Source organism: Lethenteron reissneri, chromosome 21, assembly GCF_015708825.2.
Source record: "Lethenteron reissneri isolate LAM-NWPU_2019-01 chromosome 21, ASM1570882v1, whole genome shotgun sequence".
Taxonomy (NCBI): Eukaryota; Metazoa; Chordata; class Hyperoartia; order Petromyzontiformes; family Petromyzontidae; genus Lethenteron; species Lethenteron reissneri.
In genome coordinates, this window is record NC_083799.1 from 15,519,105 (window position 1) to 15,540,096 (window position 20,992).

Consider the following 20,992-nt stretch of genomic DNA (forward strand, 5'->3'; position numbering starts at 1 on the left):
GTGATGAGGGGGGGGGATGATGGGGGGGGGATGAGGGGGAGGGGATGATGAGGGGGGGTGATGAGGGGGGGTGATGATGGGGGGGGGTGATGAGGGGGAGGGGATGATGGGGGGGGGGATGAGGGGGAGGGGGATGATGAGGGGGGGGGTGATGAGGGGGGGGGTGATGAGGGGGGGGTGATGAGGGGGGGATGCTTGAGGGGGGGGTGTGAGGGGGGGTGATGAGGGGGGGTGATGAGGGGGGATGATGAGGGGGGGGGTGAGGGGGGTGATGAGGGGGGATGATGAGGGGGGGGATGATGAGGGGGGGGGGTGAGGGGGGGTGATGAGGGGGAGGTGATGAGGGGGGATGTGAGGGGGGGGGGGGGTTGATGAGGGGGGTGCTGGGGGGTGATGAGGGGGGTGATGAGGGGGGGGGATGTATGAGGGGTGAGGGATGTGAGGGGGGGGATGATGAGGGGGGTGATGAGGGGGGATGATGAGGGGGGGGATGATGAGGGGGGGGGATGAGGGGTGGGGGATGAGGGATGGGGGTGAGGAGGAGCCGCGAACTTGCAGGCAGCAGTCACGCGAGCCGCCGCCTACAGCGGCGGCTCGGAGATGTCAACTACCTCGCCTGGTAGGCAGGAGGTCGTGGGTTCTATCCCGAGTGTCTCTCATTATCACAGTGGCTCGGAGATGTCAACTACCTCGCTGGTAGGCAGGAGGTCGTGGGTTCTATCCCGAGTGTCTCTCATTATCACAGTGGCTCGGAGATGTCAACTACCTCGCCTGGTAGGCAGGAGGTCGTGGGTTCTATCCCGAGTGTCTCTCATTATCACAGTGGCTAGGAGATGTCAACTACCTCGCCTGGTAGGCAGGAGGTCGTGGGTTCTATCCCGAGTGTCTCTCATTATCACAGTGGCTAGGAGATGTCAACTACCTCGCCTGGTAGGCAGGAGGTCGTGGGTTATATCCCGAGTGTCTCTCATTATCATCACAGTGGCTAGGAGATGTCAACTACCTCGTCTGGTAGGCAGGAGATTGTGGGTTCTATCCCGAGTGTCTCTCATCATAGTGGCTAGGATATGTCAACTACCTCGCTGGGTACACAGGAGGTTGGTTCTATTCCGACCCTGACAACGCCTGCTGCTGCTGTCTATTTGTAGTTTGCGTGTCTCTCTCTCCTTGATCGCGTGGTTTTTTCCTCAGGGCATCCGGTTTTCCCCCTCCACATTTAGAAATGTGCATTGAGAGTATTTGGCTGCTATAAATGTGCATTGAGAGTATTTGGCTGCTATAAATGTGCATTGAGAGTATTTGGCTGTATAAAGTGCATTGAGAGTATTGGCTGCTTAAATGTGCATGAGAGTATTTGGCTGCTATAAATGTGCATTGAGAGTATTGGCGCTATAAATGTGCATGAGAGTATTTGGCTGATAAAATGTGCATTGAGAGTATTTGGCTGCTATAAATGTAATGTGCATTGAGAGTATTTGGCTGCTATAAATGTGCATTGAGAGTATTTGGCTGCTATAAATGTGCATTGAGAGTATTTGGCTGCTATAAATGTGCATTGAGAGTATTTGGCTGCTATAAATGTGCATTGAGAGTATTTGGCTGCTATAAATGTGCATTGAGAGTATTTGGCTGCTATAAATGTGCATTGAGAGTATTTGGCTGCTATAAATGTGCATTGAGAGTATTTGGCTGCTATAAATGTGCATTGAGAGTATTTGGCTGCTATAAATGTGCATTGAGAGTATTTGGCTGCTATAAATGTGCATTGAGAGTATTTGGCTGCTATAAATGTGCATATGATAAGCCACTTCGTTGGGCTATCATGTGGCCGAGGCACTTCTGAAACAGAGCTGTCTGTACAGCTCAAATAAAATATAAAGTTTATCGGTTAGTTTATATTAGTGGTGAATGGCGTCTGCTGCTGCTGATACTACTGCTGCTGTTTATTTGGAGTTTCCATGTCTCTCTCTCCCCATTGCCGCGTGGTTTTTATTTTTACACGCTTTTATTTAACTCACTGTTGTTGCTGTCGTATCCTCAAATCTTGTAACTCAATTTTAACCCACTTCCCAATGTGGTATCGACTGAAAACTCGGTCATACTGATGACAATACTATATTCTATTATAAAAAATAAAAATGTATAAACATTCATTTTTATATGTTATGTTTCGGCTTGGGTCTTATTGTCCACGCTCAAATGACGTTGGATGTCAATCACCATGGCCCCTTACGTTATGGCAAGCTTTGGGGCCACGTCCTGGAGTCGTGGAGTTCTGCCATTACGAGTAGGGTACATTTCATTAAAGCGTGTTTTTAAAAAAAAAAATTTAAATATTACTTCTTTTTTTCTTCCTCCGGGTCCACCGGATTTTCCCTGCACATTTAGAATCAACTTCACTCGTTTAGAGTATTATGCTGCTTGAGATTTCCACAAAATCAACTTCATTGAGCTATCATTTGTGGCCAGGTCGCTTCTGAAAAACTGATATATATAGCTCAGTTGGCTTTACCTGGTAACATTTAAAACGTTTAGTTGTGATAGTTTTTTTTTATTTAGATCTCCCTAACCAGTGGTTCCAGCGACAGCTCTGCCAGGAAGATGAGGAAGAGGGTTATGTGGAGGGCCCTGAGGAGTATCTTGAGAAGCTGGAAGGGAAATAGAACAATCGTGAGGCAGAGCTGGAGGATCATTGGAACAGACGGGTATCTTGAGCATCGAAATGATTATTATACAACTCTTGAACAGCTGAAGGGCCATGAGCGAGAGAGGTGAAGCATGAGGCACAGAATAATGAAGGGGATCACAAGAACGTGTGTGAAGTGGATTGATGGGAGGGATATCAGTGGCCGTCCTGGAATCAAGGTGTGGTGCATGCGGCAGCAGCCCCATGGCAATGTTTTCATTACGCAGGGATGCTCTGCTGCTCTGCTGCTCGTGATTGACAAGAAAGATTGCAGAGTGACAGAATCAGAATCTTTATTTCGCCGAGAGAAATCCGAGGAGCTATGAAGCTATTTTTCACAGATGTCCAATAGGGGCGGGTCAGAAAGTTACAACAATACAAAACAACGATCGGAGTGCTATATCAAGGTGCCATAGCCTGGCTGGCCAGGCGACGGCAGGACAGTAATATTGCACTCCCTGCTGTTTCATCTGTATGGAATAGAGTATTTCTCCCTCGCACGTGTTGGTTTTCGCCTACACATGTAAATACGAATTGGTAAAAAAACACCTCGACAATTATAGGACCACTGAGCTCAGGACGGAATTTTGCAAAGATTTACCTCCTGGCTGCTACCACTTCCCGCTTGCCTGTGAATCCTCGCGACGAATTACGGCTGCTGACTGGTGCAGCGTTTGACACTATCGATTACGGAGTCTTTTTACACCGCATTGAATCTGCTGTTGGGGTGACCGGCATGACACTTCTGTGGCTAAGGTAACAAAAAATGTACAGGCCGGAGGACACTGGCCTTTAGCCCATCCATTTCTAAATCTGGTCCCGTCATGTTTGAGTTGTTCAGTACTCAAGAGCATGGTTTTTCATCTGTATACTACTCGGTTAGGTCATTCAGTGGTACGGTATAAAATACAATTTATATGCGGATGACACTCAAATACATACTTCATCAGAATTAGACATTGCCCCAAGCTCTTTCGTCTTTGTCGTTGTGCTTGGTCGATATCAAGTGGTTGCTGTCTTGTTTTCCACAGTTACACAGTGAGAGGCGTTGTTTGTGGACTCTCAGCATCTAAAGATGGCAGTCCACGCCACAGAGTAATTGCCAGATAAGTTGTTGTGTGCGTTAATAGTTTGGTGTCGTACCTCCAATTAGCACGGTTGGCTATGTACCGTGCGAAAGAGGTTCAACATACATACATACACGTGTATAAAACACTTATCAAGTGCCAATGAGTCAACCAGTTCAATTAGCAGGCAGTTTCAGAACTTGTCCTGGATATCCGTTAGATTAACTCAACCTTAATACTGGTAGGAATGAAGTGGACCAGACCACCAATAGATTAATGTGTCCGTCCGTCCGTCTGTCCGACAAGATGGCCGCCCGCTCCCCCTGCGATCTGTGAACTAAACAAGATGGCCGTCGCTTCCGCCGCCTCACGGCGAAACTTTAAACTTCGCTTCAAAATTACTTTACTGAAACGCAGCACGTTTTTTTTTTATTACTTTACTGAAACGCAGCACGTTTTTTAACACAGAGACAAGATACATTTATTAACACAGAGACAAGATACATTTAATCGCCTTATTTGTGCACGAAAAGCACGGCGCGAGGCCTAGTGCGGCAGGCTTCGCGAGGCCTAGTGCGGCAGGCTTATTAACACAGAGACGAGATACATTTAATCGCCTTATTTGTGCACGAAAAGCACGGCTTCGCGAGGCCTACTGCAGAGGCTTCGCGAGGCCTAGTGCAGAAGGCTTCGCTAAGTCTACTGCAGAGAAGGCTTCGCGAGGCCTAGTGCAGTAGGCTTCGCGAGGCCTAGTGCGGCAGGCTTCGCGAGGCCTAGTGCGGGAGGCTTATTAACACAGAGACGAGATACATTTAATCGCCTTATTTGTGCACGAAAAGTGCGGCTTCGCGAGGCCTACTGCAGAGGCTTCGCGAGGCCTAGTGCAGAAGGCTTCGCTAAGTCTACTGCAGAGAAGGCTTCGCGAGGCCTAGTACAGCAGGCTTCGCGAGGCCTAGTGCGGCAGGCTTCGCGAGGCCTAGTGCGGCAGGCTTATTAACACAGAGACGAGATACATTTAATCGCCTTATTTGTGCACGAAAAGCGCGGCTTCGCGAGGCCTACTGCAGAGGCTTCGCGAGGCCTAGTGCAGAAGGCTTCGCTAAGTCTACTGCACAGAAGGCTTCGCGAGGCCTAGTGCGGCAGGCTTCGCGAGGCCTAGTGCGGCAGGCTTCGCGAGGCCTAGTGCGGGAGGCTTATTAACACAGAGACGAGATACATTTAATCGCCTTATTTGTGCACGAAAAGTGCGGCTTCGCGAGGCCTACTGCAGAGGCTTCGCGAGGCCTAGTGCAGAAGGCTTCGCTAAGTCTACTGCAGAGAAGGCTTCGCGAGGCCTAGTACAGCAGGCTTCGCGAGGCCTAGTGCGGCAGGCTTCGCGAGGCCTAGTGCGGCAGGCTTATTAACACAGAGACGAGATACATTTAATCGCCTTATTTGTGCACGAAAAGCGCGGCTTCGCGAGGCCTACTGCAGAGGCTTCGCGAGGCCTAGTGCAGAAGGCTTCGCTAAGTCTACTGCACAGAAGGCTTCGCGAGGCCTAGTGCGGCAGGCTTCGCGAGGCCTAGTGCGGCAGGCTTCGCGAGGCCTAGTGCGGCAAGCTTATTAACACAGAGACGAGATACATTTAATCGCCTTATTTGTGCATGAAAAGCGCGGCTTCGCGAGGCCTACTGCAGAGGCTTCGCGAGGCCTAGTGCAGAAGGCTTCCCTAAGTCTACTGCAGAGAAGGCTTCGCGAGGCCTAGTGCAGTAGGCTTCGCGAGGCCTAGTGCGGCAGGCTTCGCGAGGCCTAGTGCGGGAGGCTTATTAACACAGAGACGAGATACATTTAATCGCCTTATTTGTGCACGCAAAGCGCGGCTTCGCGAGGCCTACTGCAGAGGCTTCGCGAGGCCTAGTGCAGAAGGCTTCGCTAAGTCTACTGCAGAGAAGGCTTCGCGAGGCCTAGTGCAGCAGGCTTCGCGAGGCCTAGTGCGGCAGGCTTTATACTAGTAAATGCATTCGAGTTTCCCCATCTAAGGTCAATTAATCTCAGATGTGATCGTTTGGAAATGAAAGACTACGAGTCTTTAAATCTCACAGCGTTTCTTGTCAAAACAAACACTTTTAATTAACGTTACACTAGAATACAGTAATTTTCCTTTAACTCCTCTATACCCGGTCGATATCCCTGTACCGGTACTAAGTATTATTCCTACCAGCCCACCCCGCAGGGTCCTGTTTGAGTGCATGATGAAGTGCGTGGAGGTCCACACGGTTTTTTTTTCATTAAGAGGTACTTTATTGTTCCAGTCTTTAACACTACGTGCAATTAGCACGGTTGGCTACGTACGGTGTGAAAGTTCAACATACATATATACATCATCCCCACAAGAGCCCCATGCTCGCATCATATAATCCTCTTCTCCCTCTCGAACCATCTAGATTCTAGAATCTCTCACCTCCGCTGAAGTTTAGACTCCATATTTGGCTGCTATACATTTCCACATAAGCCACTTCATTGAGCTATCATTTGTGGCCAGGTCGCTTCTGAAAAACAACTAAATAGCTCAGTGGGCCTTACCGGGTAAAATCAAAAATGTTAGTTTATAGTTTAGTTTAAGTTCCCACTTTCACCAATCCCCTTCTCCACCCCTATCCGTTTCTTTCTGGCATCCTTTCCCTTCGAATCTCCTGGCCATTCATGTGGCCCCTTCACTCATCTCCACGATCAATCCTTGCTCCTGGCCCTGCGTGCTGCTAGCCCGGCCCTCTGATGAGCCTTTGCGTCTTCAACGCTGACAACGACTCCTGCGGCCCTTTGGCCGGTTTATGTTCAACCACAAGTGTATAAACAGCACCGTTGAGGCGAAAGAAACCTGCTGTAGAGTGCTATACCCACATATCCCCCACAATGAGCTATTGCTGTCAGCACCTGACAACCCAGTCATACAGATACAGCTCTATTAGGCATCATTATCTTGTGTGCCTGATGTGTGCGATACTAACCATCTTATGTGTCATACCAGCCTTAATAGGGTTTCGCTAGAATCACTTGTGTTAACATACCATATTTACAATAAAGGGCACGTTTGTTTGCTTGAGGTTTGCTGCTGTCTTCGATTACTTGGCAGCAGACTCAAACTGCCACACACCACAGATGCCAACCAGTCGAATTTCCGTCGCATTTCAGGCCTTCGTCTTCAGGGGCAGAGTGTGAGGTTGACGAGAGCCTCGTTTGGGAGGCGGGGGACTACAGACAAAATGTCACTGACATTTTTGGAGTCTTGCGAAATAATTAGTTAAAAAACTTGCCTAAAATGTGTACCAGTTAAGATTGTTAAAGGATCTACAACCAAAGACTTTCTTGCAAAAGTTATTTACAGCATTAAATGCCATTGTTATGAACGTTATAGCCAGGTTAAAAATTACTGGGGTGCATTACCTCCGAGATATCCTTTTGGAAAATATATGGGAAAATGTAGAATACAAGGGCCCTCTGTGTAAGCCCTCTCTACTGCACTCCCTTAGACATACACGGCCCTCACTGGTGGTCACTTACTAGGGGCCACCTTTTTTTTATCATGGGGTGAGTTTTTCCACACTTGGTTTTCTCACACTTGGTTTTCTCAACGTGTTCAGCGATATTGACGAAACCCTCGAGCTGTCTGCTCTCCCACGGAAACCTCAGTCCTGGTTTCTTCAGCGAAATGATAAAATCCTGAATTCTAAAGCGATGGCCTGGACAGCCCGTGGTCATCGAGAAAGAACATCAACTGCATTTCGTGCGCGAGCAGTTCATCCTGCACAAAGTTTCTCCTCCGTTCTTTTGCATCATTCACCATGGCGTAGAGCTCAGCCGAAGCTTGCCTCACACTGCTGTCGCTGCCTTGGACACTGATCTTGTCTTGTGCAGTGAAAATAATTCGTACTTGGTATTTATCCTGGAGGGAACGTATTGCGTCTCGCTCCGTGTGAAAAAACTCTGCGATTGCTTTATCATCTATTGTATTTGGGCATCCTTCGGTGGTGAGCTTTTCTTCGATTTCATCGAGGACCTTTTTGTTGGTCTCGGCTGAGGTTGAGTAAACCTGGATGCTCAACGGCGTCACGCCATCGTTTGCCAGGGCAGAGAAATCATCTTGCTGCTGCAGTTCACGCTCAACGAAATATGACTGCAGGGCCTCGTCACATCCTGTGAAATGACAATCATGAATTTTAACAAGCATACAACCTCATTCTGGGTAATAGATACACATTTAACAGAATTTGTTTCTTTTTTAAAGTAGTTTAAGTTAAGTTCAGAAATAGACAATATATTATACTGCGTAGTATGTTTACGTTGCATCTTACCAGTTATTCCATGCCTGGAGGTTTGAGGAGCTGCATTTTGCTGAGATTCTTCTTCCTGTTGGTCCCTGGGCTGATCGATGAGGATTATGCACGTATGTTCCCACTCCAACACCCCAAACAACATTTTACCTCGTGCATACAGAGATTTGGCAGTGCCTGGCTTTCGAATGGTTCTCTCACAGGAGGTTATGCTTTGGGAAATATCTACTATCAGTTCTATAACTCCATCTACATCTTTTTTTTTTGTGGTAATGGTAAAGCCTCTCTGTTTGTAGTCTATTTTAAATGTCGTTCCTCTTGGCAGAATGCTAGTTATATCCACAAATTTCTCCAGGTATTGCAGAACACCCGTATAATGAACAGGAATAAAACAATTGAGTGTAACATTAAGATCCATGAATCCCTCTACTTGTTGAGCAACGTGCTGGATAATGTCTCTATAGCCAGTGACGAGTATCTCACTCCCACTGATGCAATTCATCTGGAACGTTGTGTCACTTCTGATTTCACTCAATTCCTGAGAGGCTTTCAATTCTTCCTGGAATTCTTTCCACTCATTGACATTCTGCTTCATGTCAAACCCATTCCTTGTCTTCACCCTCACCTCCACAAAGGTCATGTTCAGTAGATCCTCTGCTTTGCTCAGATCATCTTCACTCGCACCAACAATCATGATGTCATTTCCCCTTTCTGAGATGGATGCATCTATGCCATTTTGACTGAAGGTGTTTTTTATGAAAGCATCACGGTTCAGTTGTAACACAAAGGCTTTAAGTTCTTCAGAGATTAACCAGGGCTTCTCACTGCACTGCAGCATCATTTGCAGGATTTTGCTCTCAGCTGCTAAGGAGTCATCCTTTGGGCCTTCCACGGTGATCAACCTCTTTTTGACATTAACGTGAAAATCTACTTCAGGAAAGTCATTCTGCAAACGCTTTTTAAAGTTGGGCATCAAATGAACAAGTGTTTGTTTGACATTCACTTCCCCCCGTCGTAATTGTTTTATTTTTTTAAGGTCCTTAACAACATGTTCTACATCCACTTTCTGACCGATTATGCTTATCTTAGATTGTTGTTTGTCCGGTATAATCTGCACACAATTTTTCTGACCTGTAGAAAGCTTTGCCACAAGTTCATCAAATACATTCGCATGGATGGTTTCAGAGTAATGCATATATCTTTCAAAAAAAATTGTAAACTTATTTGGGATGGATTTTGACCATTTGCGTTTCAGCATGAAATTGGCTTTTTGGCTTTCGGCAAAGGCAGGTGAAACCTTCATGACGTCCTGCGTGGCCCCACTTGGCCACTTGAAGGTGGCCATGTGATTATTCAGAAACTCTTGCAGCTGCTGAGATTGCTCTGGTCGCGCTGTAATGAACTCCATCAGCACGGGATCTACTTTTAGGTGCTGAGGCTCAGGTGCCTTGAAGCTCCCTTCATCCCAGGAAAGCAGCGCCAACCCATGCGCCTCGTAATAGCGGTGTGCTGTGACGATCATCTCTTTCAAACGCAGCTCGCTCTTCAACACTTTCTCAACATCTGCATCACCAAATGATAATGTACAATTCAATATCAGCTATTCTTAAAACATGTAATTGAAGTAAAATTAGTTTTCATACATTTACTTTATCCTAATCACTACGATAAAATTAATTAAATAAATAATACACAACAAATCCGTGCTATATCTGGTGTGCTGTGTATTGCGCTTGTACTGTTTGGTTATGTAGTTACCATTGAGGTGATGATGCCCTCCGGCAAGTAAAATATCAGTAAACATTAAAACCGTAAAGTGTGTTTAAATTACGTTTTGCAGCAGATCGGTTAAGTGCAATGAGCTGTTCCATACAATTGAGAGTCAATTTACATGCCGGTAAATGTTCATATAAATTCTTTAATCGGAAGAAAAAAAATCTGTCCTCACTTCCGTTATGAACAATGGTGCAATAACTCAAGGTAAATTAGTTTTTAGCTGTGTCACGAAGACGTGAAGCTATCCCTGCATGTACATCCCAACAAGGGGCAGCCTCTTCCCATCACCACCTCACCCTCATTGCTCTGGAGACGGACGACAACCGCGCTGCATCCAGCCCTGAACTCCACCTCTTTCACTTTGACGGCAGGCCCACTCCTGCTCTCCAGGTAGAGCTCCAGGTAGTCCCTGCTCACGCCCTCAGGCAGATCCTCCAGCAGCACGCGGCTGGTGAGCGGCAGCTGCTCCGCCTTGATACTCATACCGGATAAGGGCCTCGTGCCACAGCGGCCTATGAAGGCTTGTGTGTCTGAGAGGCAACATGAAATGGTGTAAATACACAACAAAGACAAGGATCCATACTCTTGGTTCTTTCGGTAAAGTCACGTAGGTAAAAACATTTTTAATCACGACGTTTCGGGCACAACACAAGCGTCCGTCATCAGGTGGTAACAACCACAGCAAGAAACAAGTGACAACCACAGAAGAGCTGATTGTGACAAGGGATTATATAGCTGAGGAAGGGGGGAGGAGCCAAGGGGAGTGTGGGAGCAGGGCGTGGGTCAGAGGAGAGTGGCAATCAAGATCCAAATGAGGAGAGAGGGTGCGGGGGAACGTGGGTCAGAGTGCAAAGCTGCAGGCTCGAAACAATGCACGGCAAATTTCCAAGTGATGGGAGTGAGCAGGGCTGGGAGTAAGAAACTGGAGATGCGGATATGAAAGTAAACTATAAAGCAGCTAAGGCTTAACTTGGTTAATAACATCCTTCCAATTGCTCAATTTGTATCCATCTTCTCGGTTGGAGTTATGTCTATGTTTGTATATCTGGATGGCTTCATGAACAAATCTTTGATGGTAGCCAGACGGCTTGCAGAGCACTTTGGTCTCGGAGAAAACAATATCATGAGAGCCCACAGCATTGTAGCAGTGATCAGCCACGGTGGAAAAGTTAGTCCTGCCGTGTTTCAAATCTGCCTTGTGCTTGCGAATACTGCCAATAGTGACACCAACGTGTAACAGCGCAGAAGCAACTTATGTTGCTTACGAGGAGCGCACAGAGTGATAGCGTTGAAATGTCACCTGTGTCGGAGGAGAACGATACCACTCTGCAGGAGTCGTCGTCGGTGTAGTTGATGTAAAAGTCGTCGGTGCCGCTGCAGGTCTCCACGTAGAGGTTGAGGAGGTTGCTATCCACCTGCTGCGCGAAGCCTCGCAGCAGCACCCTGCGTGGATCAGGCTCCAGCACTTGGACCACGTGCTCCACTCGGGGCTTTTCCACGAACTCCGAGCACACCAGCAGCTTTTCGGCAAACGTGTGCTTGGAGCGTGACAGGACCCGCCCGGCCACTGCTCAAACAGCCACCAGCAACAACATCAGAAAGCAACATACATCTCCATCATTACAACAACGTGGTGGGGAAATGTTACGTGTCGCAAAAACACATCAAACACGACCTGAACGAATGTGCAAAAGCATACCCGAGGGGTGTGAACTAAAATGCTAAAATGCATAGCTCAATTTTTTCAATCAAGTCCCATTATTGATTTTAACTGGTCAGATTTTCGTGCACTTCGATGACGTGCATCTTCTCTGGTCACATCCACCGTCTTCATTTTTAATTCCACTACATCCTTCTACCTCACACCCTTCTACTCGTTCTGCCCGTCAACTGGAATTTGTATAGCCCTTCTCATGGTGACTTTTGTCGCTTCTTGAGAAAGACCCAGAAGGTTGGTGGAGCACACGGAGTGTGTGGAAGGTTCGGTACAGACGGCGGTGTTCGACGAGGAGGTAAAAAAGAGGTGTGGAACGGATATTGGGGCTCGTAGGTCCGAGCGCAGTGGGAGGGGCGGCTGTACCCATGGAACCAGCCGTGGCAAGGGGGGGGGTCATGTAAAATTGGGTGCCCTATTGCGGGTACCCTTACTTCTCTGTTGCCAAAAGGCCCTCATTGCTTCGTCCTGTTACACAAGTCACCTTAATATGTTCTGCCCAGTTGAGTCGTATGGAGATGGCTGCTCGAGTGGAGGTTCGTGCTGGGCCCAGGGAGAACATTTACTGTATGTATAAAAAAATGTTTTTACCATGGAATGTAGTTTGTATTGTGGAGTACACCACACCCGCGGTCTGTAAGGCGGCCGAGTAATATCAGACAACAGCTTAAAGGGTAGGTTTGAAGCTTTCGTGACTGCAAGGATTCATACTCTTAGGTTTTTTCGGTAAAGTCACGTAGGTAACAAATGTAAATTAATAAAAGTAAAATAAAACAAATTAAAAAATGCACAACGTTTCGGAAGCAACGCAAGCCTCCGTCTTCAGGTGGAACCGTCACAGCCACGACAGCTGTATCAAGTAAATGAGAGATCACAAGAAATACTACTCCCGTATATATACGGGAGTAGTATAAGAGTAGCTTAAAGGGTCACCAGCTGGATCTGCGAAGGTGATGACCCAGGACTGTTCCGTTTCTTCCACGTTTGTGACCTCTCCTCCTCCAGATCGTCTCTCGCTTTCAAAGTACATCGCCACAGTGGTCGACTCCAGGAAGTCCACCTTGTCGACTTTAATGGTCGGGTTGCCCTCGGGATCCTTCGTCTTTCCCCCCTGTGATGCTGCACAGTAAGGCAGCACAGTAGCTGTCTTAGTTGACCTTCGTTAGTTTAACAGCAGGACTGACACAAACATACGACCTATCACACACACACACACACCTGTTTTGAGTATTGGAAGTGGAAACAATTGCAACATTCAAAGCCACATAAAAGCTGTCTGCATTTTTTCGTGATACATTGTAAAAGAATTTATACACACAAACTTATTTTTCTATTGTACAACCTTTTACAAGGGGATGAATACATACGCCATCGTGAACATTCTCGGTCTATTTTTAACAACGCAGTCTTTACAAAATATTATGCATACGAACCAGATTTTCAGGTTCACTCACTCACCGCGGTTCAGCTGGTCAGTCAATTGAGTTGCATCGGGCCTTCCCTATGAAGAAATGTACACGAATGCATCAACACAAGCACAACATGACCACGACACATTACTCTATGTGGCTGGGTGGCTCAGAGGTCTGAGCACTGAGCTGCCACTGCTGAGATCGTGGTTTTCAATCTCACTAAATTGGCTTTTCAACTGTAGTTTGTTGATGGTTTCAGCCTGGTCACCAGCAATTGCGCAAACACAAGACTCGTGTTTGATTTTGTGCTTAATTTGGCTAAATTTAAGTTCCGAGAATTACAAATATTGGTTCAAATGTAATGCAGTGAACGTGTCTCTATGTAATCGTACGGGTGGAAGAGTACTGCCCCGAGTGTTGATCAGACAGCTTGTAGTTATTTCAAATGTTCTCTGATAGTTATGTCTATTTAATCCGGGTTTCATCAGCATCACGTATCATGACAGGATGCCGATAGCACAATAATTTCCCCTTGTAATCCGCACGGTATGTGCTCACTTCCCGAAGAAGCGCAAGGGACCGCGGAAAAAGCGAGAAAGGCAGCGAGGTGGTGAGCTGTCGCCAAATTCGCCCCAAGCTCTGCAGACCTCTATTAAGGTGTTGCCGGCCAACGAATGTGAGTTACATGTGGGAGGAAACTGGAGCACCCAGAGAAAGCCCACACTTGCAAGGGGGCAACGCTCTATCCCATATAGATTTAACCGGTCGAGTTAACATTTCCGTGACCCGTGTCTGATCCACCAACCCTCGTCTCCACTGTCCTGGTGTACCGGCGTGTGCCACCACTATGTGCCAAAACCAGGAATCACGGTGGGGGACAAGACGATAAAATACAAAAACTCGTGCGCTGTTGGAAATGCGTGCCTCTAATGTGGAGTACATTTTATCGAAGAACATCCACTGCGACTGAAGGTGAGCTGCCCACCATGTCGTGTCTGGTGACTTTAGTTTGGGTGGTGCCTCCTGCTCCCCGAGGAGACTCCTGGAGGCCTTCTTCATCGCAGTGGATGTTCACCTCCAGCTCACACAGCTGCTGGTTGATCTCCAGAACGTGCTTCTGCACATTCAGCACCCGCTCCAGCACTGTGTACACAGCAGCGAGTCAAACAAGTGTTGTTTCATTCTTTAGTGTGGAGGAACACACACTAATGTACAGCGTTTACGTGCAATAGTTATCATCCGAGTATCTGTGTCCACCGACACTGATGCCGCGTGGCGTGGCGCATGTCAAAACCCCCCCAGGGGTCGATGTCGGGGCCTCACCGCCCTCCTGCTTGAAGCGAAGTCGTGCCCGGCCACCGGGCAGCAGCGCCAGCTCTTCGCATTCCCCGCCACCCGACAGCTTCTTGCTCTGGAAGTACTTCTGAAGCTTCATCATCACCACTCTGTAGTCCGCAGGGACGGCGGGGAGGCCCTTCACCTCCAAATAGGCCATCACGGTCAGGCCTGCAGCGCTGCGGGGTACATGGCCAGCCAGAGATGGAAGGAGGAGCAGAGTAGAGCACACGCGTTCACCACTGCTTGGAGCAACCATGCTATATCCTGTCCTGGCCCAACCTGACGATGACCTGTTTCCTGCCTGAGCATGACCCGACCTGACCCCTACTCAACCACAACGTGATGGATGCAGATGCGGCTAGTGGCTCAAAAGCTTTGATCGGGCATTGCCGTCAACGCAACAGTAGGGCAGGGAGGGGATACAAAGGCATTCAATCCGGAAGTGGATTGATGAAAGGCTGTAAATTTAAACCATGAGGCCTCCTTTGCCAGTACCAAAATATAATAATAGGGTGCGCCTTTTGGCGTCATCTGGTTGAACACCGTATGGGACTTGGCTCTTGAGAAAGCTGTCTCTGGTGCATTCTGACTGCAAGTACTGTGGTTAACGTAAACATGATTCCTTGCAAAAGGTTTCAGTTTTGTCGCCAGAAAAAAGGGGAAAAACCCTATTATTGTAGGCTGCAAATTATTGTATAGTATTAATATAGATGTTATATATAGGTTATTGATTGTACCACCTTTTATTGAATGGATAATTAAATCGGAAACCCCTGTTTCAAGGTGGGGGAAAGAGGAGGACACATTTTTACTTAAAATTATCTATTTTAAAGCAAAACTTTAGGTGGGGTGTCCCCCGCAACGCCCCATACAGCCCTGCTTCCACTGGATGGACATCTCCTTCCATCACCAACTCCACCAAGCTCTGCCCTTAACCTTGACCCCTTACTGTGACCCTAGCTCCTGGTTCCAAACCCCGGCTCACTTTCCTGTTCCCTTGTCCACTTTGTCCGTCGGTGTAACTGCCTTTAATCCTCGCCTTGAATGTCTGCGTGTCTGTTCATGTGTTTGTAAGCATGTCAATCTGTTGGAAATTGTCTTACTGGTATGTGTTCATCTCACCCTGTCCATCTGTCCGTGTCCATGTATGCGTCTTCCATATGTGTGTGCCTTTGTCTTTGCCGCTGTTAGTTTATATCAGTCTGTCTGCCCGTGTCTGTATTTTGGCACTTTAAACCAGAAGGTTTTGATTGATCGCCTAGGATATAATTTTGCCATCAGTTGCACAGATGTGGTGGCTCACACCGTATCTCTCTGACAAAAGGTTCGACGTCAAGGTTGGCAAGTCCTCAAGCCCAGTCGTTGCATTCACTGCAGGTGTTATTCACCTGGAGTGGCACGGTGGCAGAATGTTAACTACCTCGCCTGCTATGCAGGTGGTTGTGGGTTCGATCACAATTTTCGACGCCCGTATATTTGGAGTTTGCATGTTCTCCCCGTGGTGGTGTGGATGTTTCTCTGGGTGCCCCGGTTCCCCCTCCACATTTATAAACGTGCATTTAGAGTGTTTGGCTATGATGCATTTCCACATGATTAGCCACTTTGTTGAGTTATCATTTGTGGCCAGGTCACTTCTGAAAAAAGAGCTATATATCTCAGTGAGCCTTACCTGGTAAAATAAAAAAGAAATAGTTTAGTTTTTAGTTTATTCAAGGATTCGTCCTGGGTCCTTAACTTTTTTCAATCTCCCCCAATTGGGCATCTCATTGGCAGCAATGGCATTAACTTTCACACCTAAGCCGCTGACAATCATACTCCACTCTAATTTCTACTTGGGGCCCACTCAAACCTTCCAAATGATACCTCAACCTTACAGCAACAGCAGTGTTGCTTGCCGCCAAATCATGTCCGGAATCTCCCTTCTAAGATCGTGCTGTGATCATCCTAGAATCTCACCCAGATCCGGAAGAACGCCGGCGAACAGAGCGTAACAACCCTGACATTCAAAATAAACGCCACCTCATTCGTGACCCAAACATCGCAACCTCCCGTCTTTGACATTTCGTCGAAGACACCGGTAGTGTAACCATCGACCGCATCAGAACATCGGCAGGACGATGCGCAACATCTCCTTCATGAATGGAAAATAAAAAAAACACAAGCCACAGTACGACTGTGGCCATGCAAATCAAATCACTGTGCTCCTCCAATGAAGGAATAGCAACATTACACAAAACTCTCTCCTGATGCCTTCTTACGGCCATTTTGCTCTTGAACATATTGCCATACGCGAGAATAGAACGTTTTGGTTAAATCCCTTATTAAACCTAGTTTGTGTTTAGTTTGTTGTCCTTCCCCCGCACCTACGTACAGTGCGGAATAAGTTAAACGTACATCACACGCAATAAACCCAGAAACATCGAATAGGCCTTTTTTAGAGGCACCAGACAGACAGCTCGATCAAAATCAACTCACCACCGGCTCCACGATCAGTCTCTTAAATACATTTGAACATCCTCAGCATCACCTACGACTTATTTTTTTTTTATCAATTGACAGCGACCCCTTGAACACGACAGAGATATCCAATGCATCCATCTCAGAACAACATTCGTCGGCCGATGTTGACTACAGCAGCCACAGAAAAAAAATACTTGTGAGCAATGTCGGCATTTGCCACGATTATTGCAATGCCATCCTTACCGGGACACCAGAAGAAGAAGAACCAGGCTACAGTCTACATTATAGACTGCCAGTACACTCACCCAGCTTAATAACCAGGCTACAGTCTATATTATAGACTACCAGTGCACTCACCAAACTTTATAACAAGGCTACAGTCTACATTATAGACTACCAGTACACTCACCCAGTTTAATAACCAGGCTACAGTCTATATTATAGACTGCCAGTACACTCACCCATCTTAATAACCAGGCTACAGTCGACATTATAGACTGCCAGTACACTCACTTTACTTAATAACCAGGCTACAGTACACATTATAGACTGCCAGTACACTCACCCAGCTTAATAACCAGGCTACAGTCTACATTATAGACTGCCAGCACACTCACCCAGCTTAATAACCAGGCTACAGTCTACATTATAGACTGCCAGTACACTCACCGAGGTTAAAAACCATTGCTACAGTCTACATTATAGACTGCCATTGCACTCACTCAGATTAAGAACCAGGCTACAGTCGACATTAGTGTTTTTTTCTTTTGTATTTTTTTTCACTTCATTTTTTAGATTTTTATATCTACGTGACTTTTACCGAAAGGGCCAAAGAGTATGAATAAGAAAACACCTCTTGACAAACTCCAGTGTCTCATAAACAGCCTCTCGCACGCTGTCATGCCTCTCCACTCCATCGGCCACAGCAATCCAACGGAGCGCGCCTAATTGTAGGATCGTCCTAACCAGAACCAGTGCAATGCTGGTCGATCTTATGCCTGGCCGAGCGGCGTTTCTCTGCAAGCTGAAACTCTTTCCCACCGCACACCATCCAAGCATCATTCCCCTTCAAGCAGCAGCTCAAGACGAATAGGTTGTACCCTTTCTGGCAGTAAAACCACCTGTGTTACGGTGTTAAAACACCAAACTGAAACCTCTTGCAAGAATTCGTGTTTACATTAACCACATATACTTGTGGTGAACATGCAAACAAAAAAACCACATGCTATGGTAGTATATGCATTGTCAAGACTCTCACCTCTTCAGCCTCTCACCTGTCCAAGCTCTCACCTGTTGAGGCCCTCACCTGTTCAGGGTCTCACCTCTTCAGGCTCTCACCTGTCCAGGATATCACCTCTTCAGCCTCTAACTTTTTCAGGCACTCACCTGTTCAGGCACTCACCTGTCCAGACTCTCACCTGTCCAGGCTCTCACCTGTTCAGACTCTCACCTGTCCAGGCTCTCACCTGTTCAGGCTCTCACCTGTTCAGGCTCTCACCTGTCCAGGCTCTCACCTGTCCAGGCTAGCATACGAGGAGGGACTGAGCTCTGGCTCCGCGCCTCTGAGTTGTCAATAGAACAATGCCTCCCTTTCGTGAAATATGTGCACACTTATTACATTTTATTATTATTATTTCTACCCACCTCGCTGTGCGTGTGTCCATCTCTGTCTAGGTGTCTGTCCGTGTAACTTACCAAGTGTTACGTCTCTTAGGTTCGCCGCCACCAGCACATGAGCAGGGGGCACAGGCGGCGGCCCACGAACAGGTGGTGGTGATGTTGTTGATGATGACGACGATTGTAGTTGTGTTTTCAGAAGGGGCTGCCTCGTCTCGCCGGAAAGTCCCACTGGCTCAACTCTTTTCCCTCCCCCCCTCGCGTGACACCCACGCCTCAAGTGTCCTTCCTTGGCCCTTGGCTTCAAACTTTAAACGAGTTCCGTCGACCAATGCGCTCTACATTTTTAATCATCGGCAATGGGTTTTTTTGTGTGTAGTCGTTTTCTTCGTTGATGAAAGCAGTCTCGTTGGTCCGCTGTTAGTCAGTCTTCATTACTGGCCAATAACGTTTTATCATCTTAGTCCACAGATTTCTGAAGAGTAGTGCTACTATTAATTATTTTGTTTCGTTTACTTCTGCATATGTCCCACGTGTGTCATTGTGCACGTTATATTTAATAGCTTCTTACCTTGCTGTTCTGTATTTACGAGTGCCATTAATATAATCCACTTGTCACTGCAACTTGAAAATGGCAAGCATGTTCGCTCAAAAAGAGGAAATGAAAGTGTCATTCTTGCTGTGAGAGATGTCATTTGAAAAATGCCACGCGGGTTCCTCTCAGTAGTATCATGCGGAATATGTTTTATTACTTACTAGATATCCATTGTTCATTGCTCTGATCTTTTTGTATTAATTCGTCACGTTTGTAAAATATACTTTGTGTTCTATACAACCCAGATAAACCCTCCTTCCCCATGTCACGTGTGTTTCCACCTTGGCCACTTCGCCATTGAAAAGGAGCTTCTTAGAAAGTCGCTTATATCCCTATAGAGTCTATCATCCTCCATATTCTCATGTGTAACTCATAGCTTGGGAAACATTTAAAGCTAAATATTGCGAAAGAAAGAATCGCAAAATATGCTCAACTGCCGTTTCGAGTATCGGGCTGCTGCAGATTTCCACACCAGCCACTTTGTTGAGCTGTATTGCTTAGTGGGGCCTGACCTAGTAAAAAAAAACCCCTTTAGTTTAGTCTCACAGCAAAGAGATGATGGGGTTGATTCCCAACTCCGGTGCCTCTCTACGTGGAGCTTGTATGGGCAACCTCCGGGCATTCCAGTTATCTCCCCATAGCTAAAACAAAAACCATACCATGTACAGTAACCAGTTATTGGCCAAATATCTCAATGCTGACAGCTTACACCGCAAATGAACTCAATTGAGATCACGGAGCAACAGCATCGGCCCCCTTATTGCAAACACTTGGCATTGGCATTGTTGCTGCATTGGCATTGTTGCTGCATTGGCATTGTTGCTGCATTGGCATTGTTGCTGCATTGGTATTGTTACTGCATTGGCATTGTTGCTGCATTGGCATTGTTGCTGCATTGGCACTCGTGCACCGCCCGTGTTTCCGAGTTAACCCCCCGCACCCCCAGCTCTCTCGGCCTCCCACTTCCAGCCCCCCCCCCCCCCCCACTTCTCTCCGTCCAGCTTCACGTCCCCTCTCCTCGCGTCCACGCAGCGCCCCCCCCCTCTCTCTCTCCCCCCTTGCCCCCTCCCCCCTCTCTTACCTATGTAACTTCTTATCACGCCATCTCTCTCCCACTTCAGCAAAACAAATTCTTGCTGTGGTTTTCCCACCTGATGATGATTTCTTGTGTTGCAATCGAAACGTCGTGATTTATTTTATATTTTATTTTATGTCTAACTACGTGACTTTACCGAAAGAACCAAAGAGTAGAGTATTGAGACTCAGGCAGGGCTTTGCTGATTCAATAAAGCATAGTGATACATTCGTGGTATAGCAAAGCGCATACTGAGGATAGTTAAGGTTAGGAAAGTGCACTCTTCCTGGTATTGTGTATAAGCATGTAATGAACATACATGTGTTAAGGTGTTATTGGGCGAAGATGCGATATTCCCATGCAGTTAGCCGGTAGTACCGGCCCCATGCCAATAGGGGGCAGAAGAGGGTCTGAGCCCCAGTGCTAAGAGACCATGGCCCAACGGTTAACCCCTATGGAACGGCAAGTCCAGAGGTACAGACTCCTGACCCCAGGAGGGGGCTGGGTGATGACATCACCCCCAGGTCCTTCTGGAAGGTTCAGGAAGGAAGCTGTGGCCGGGGCGGAGCGAGCCACGGCCCTGCATCAAAGCCACAACCTCTGAACGGTCCCGGCAGTCGTCGTTCACCCGAAGGATCGAAAAGCCTCCAGGAGAGAGGAGCCCAACAGGTAGAGCCGTAGCCCTGGCTAGGGTCGGCTCTAGCTTATACCAGTGAAGACCCAAGCTTCACTCAACACGTTGTTAGGTTAGCCAGTTAGAGGCGTATGGGTCCGGAGGGGCTCCCTCCTGAGCGTATCGGGTGTGAGGGGCCGTGCCCCCTCTGTGTTAAGGATTCATTGTTAAATAAATTCGGTGTTTGCCTCAGAGAACTCTCCTCTACTTATTTAACCCACTACACAGGTAAATCCAATCATATTGTTGTAGCTTAGATAGAAGTGAAA

The 20,992-nt window shown here is 47.2% G+C and overlaps 1 protein-coding gene across 1 annotated transcript; it reads right to left on the reverse strand.

Moving 5' to 3' along the window:
• Positions 1 to 5,534: 5,534 nt before the first annotated feature.
• LOC133345302 (uncharacterized) lies at positions 5,535 to 18,571 on the reverse strand. The gene is made up of 9 exons (XM_061555942.1): positions 18,459 to 18,571; positions 14,289 to 14,479; positions 13,951 to 14,108; positions 13,012 to 13,054; positions 12,487 to 12,672; positions 11,140 to 11,406; positions 10,136 to 10,369; positions 8,085 to 9,626; positions 5,535 to 7,926 (listed from the first exon to the last, which is right to left on the reverse strand). Exons 2-9 carry the CDS (start codon positions 14,458 to 14,460, stop codon positions 7,460 to 7,462), a joined length of 3,069 nt encoding a protein of 1,022 aa, XP_061411926.1. The 5' UTR covers positions 14,461 to 14,479; positions 18,459 to 18,571; the 3' UTR covers positions 5,535 to 7,459.
• Positions 18,572 to 20,992: the final 2,421 nt, after the last annotated feature.

What these genes read in the sequence shown, in the direction of transcription:
- LOC133345302 (XM_061555942.1), bottom strand. Translation starts at nt 14,460, where the DNA reads ATGGCCTATTTGGAGGTGAAGGGCCTCCCCGCCGTCCCTGCGGACTAC. An exon ending in TCGCTTCAAGCAGGAGGGCG is followed by an intron (nt 14,109 to 14,288) that starts GTGAGGCCCCGA and finishes CTGTGTACACAG; the next exon opens with TGCTGGAGCGGGTGCTGAAT. An exon ending in CACCTTCGCAGATCCAGCTG is followed by an intron (nt 11,407 to 12,486) that starts GTGACCCTTTAA and finishes CTGTTTGAGCAG; the next exon opens with TGGCCGGGCGGGTCCTGTCA.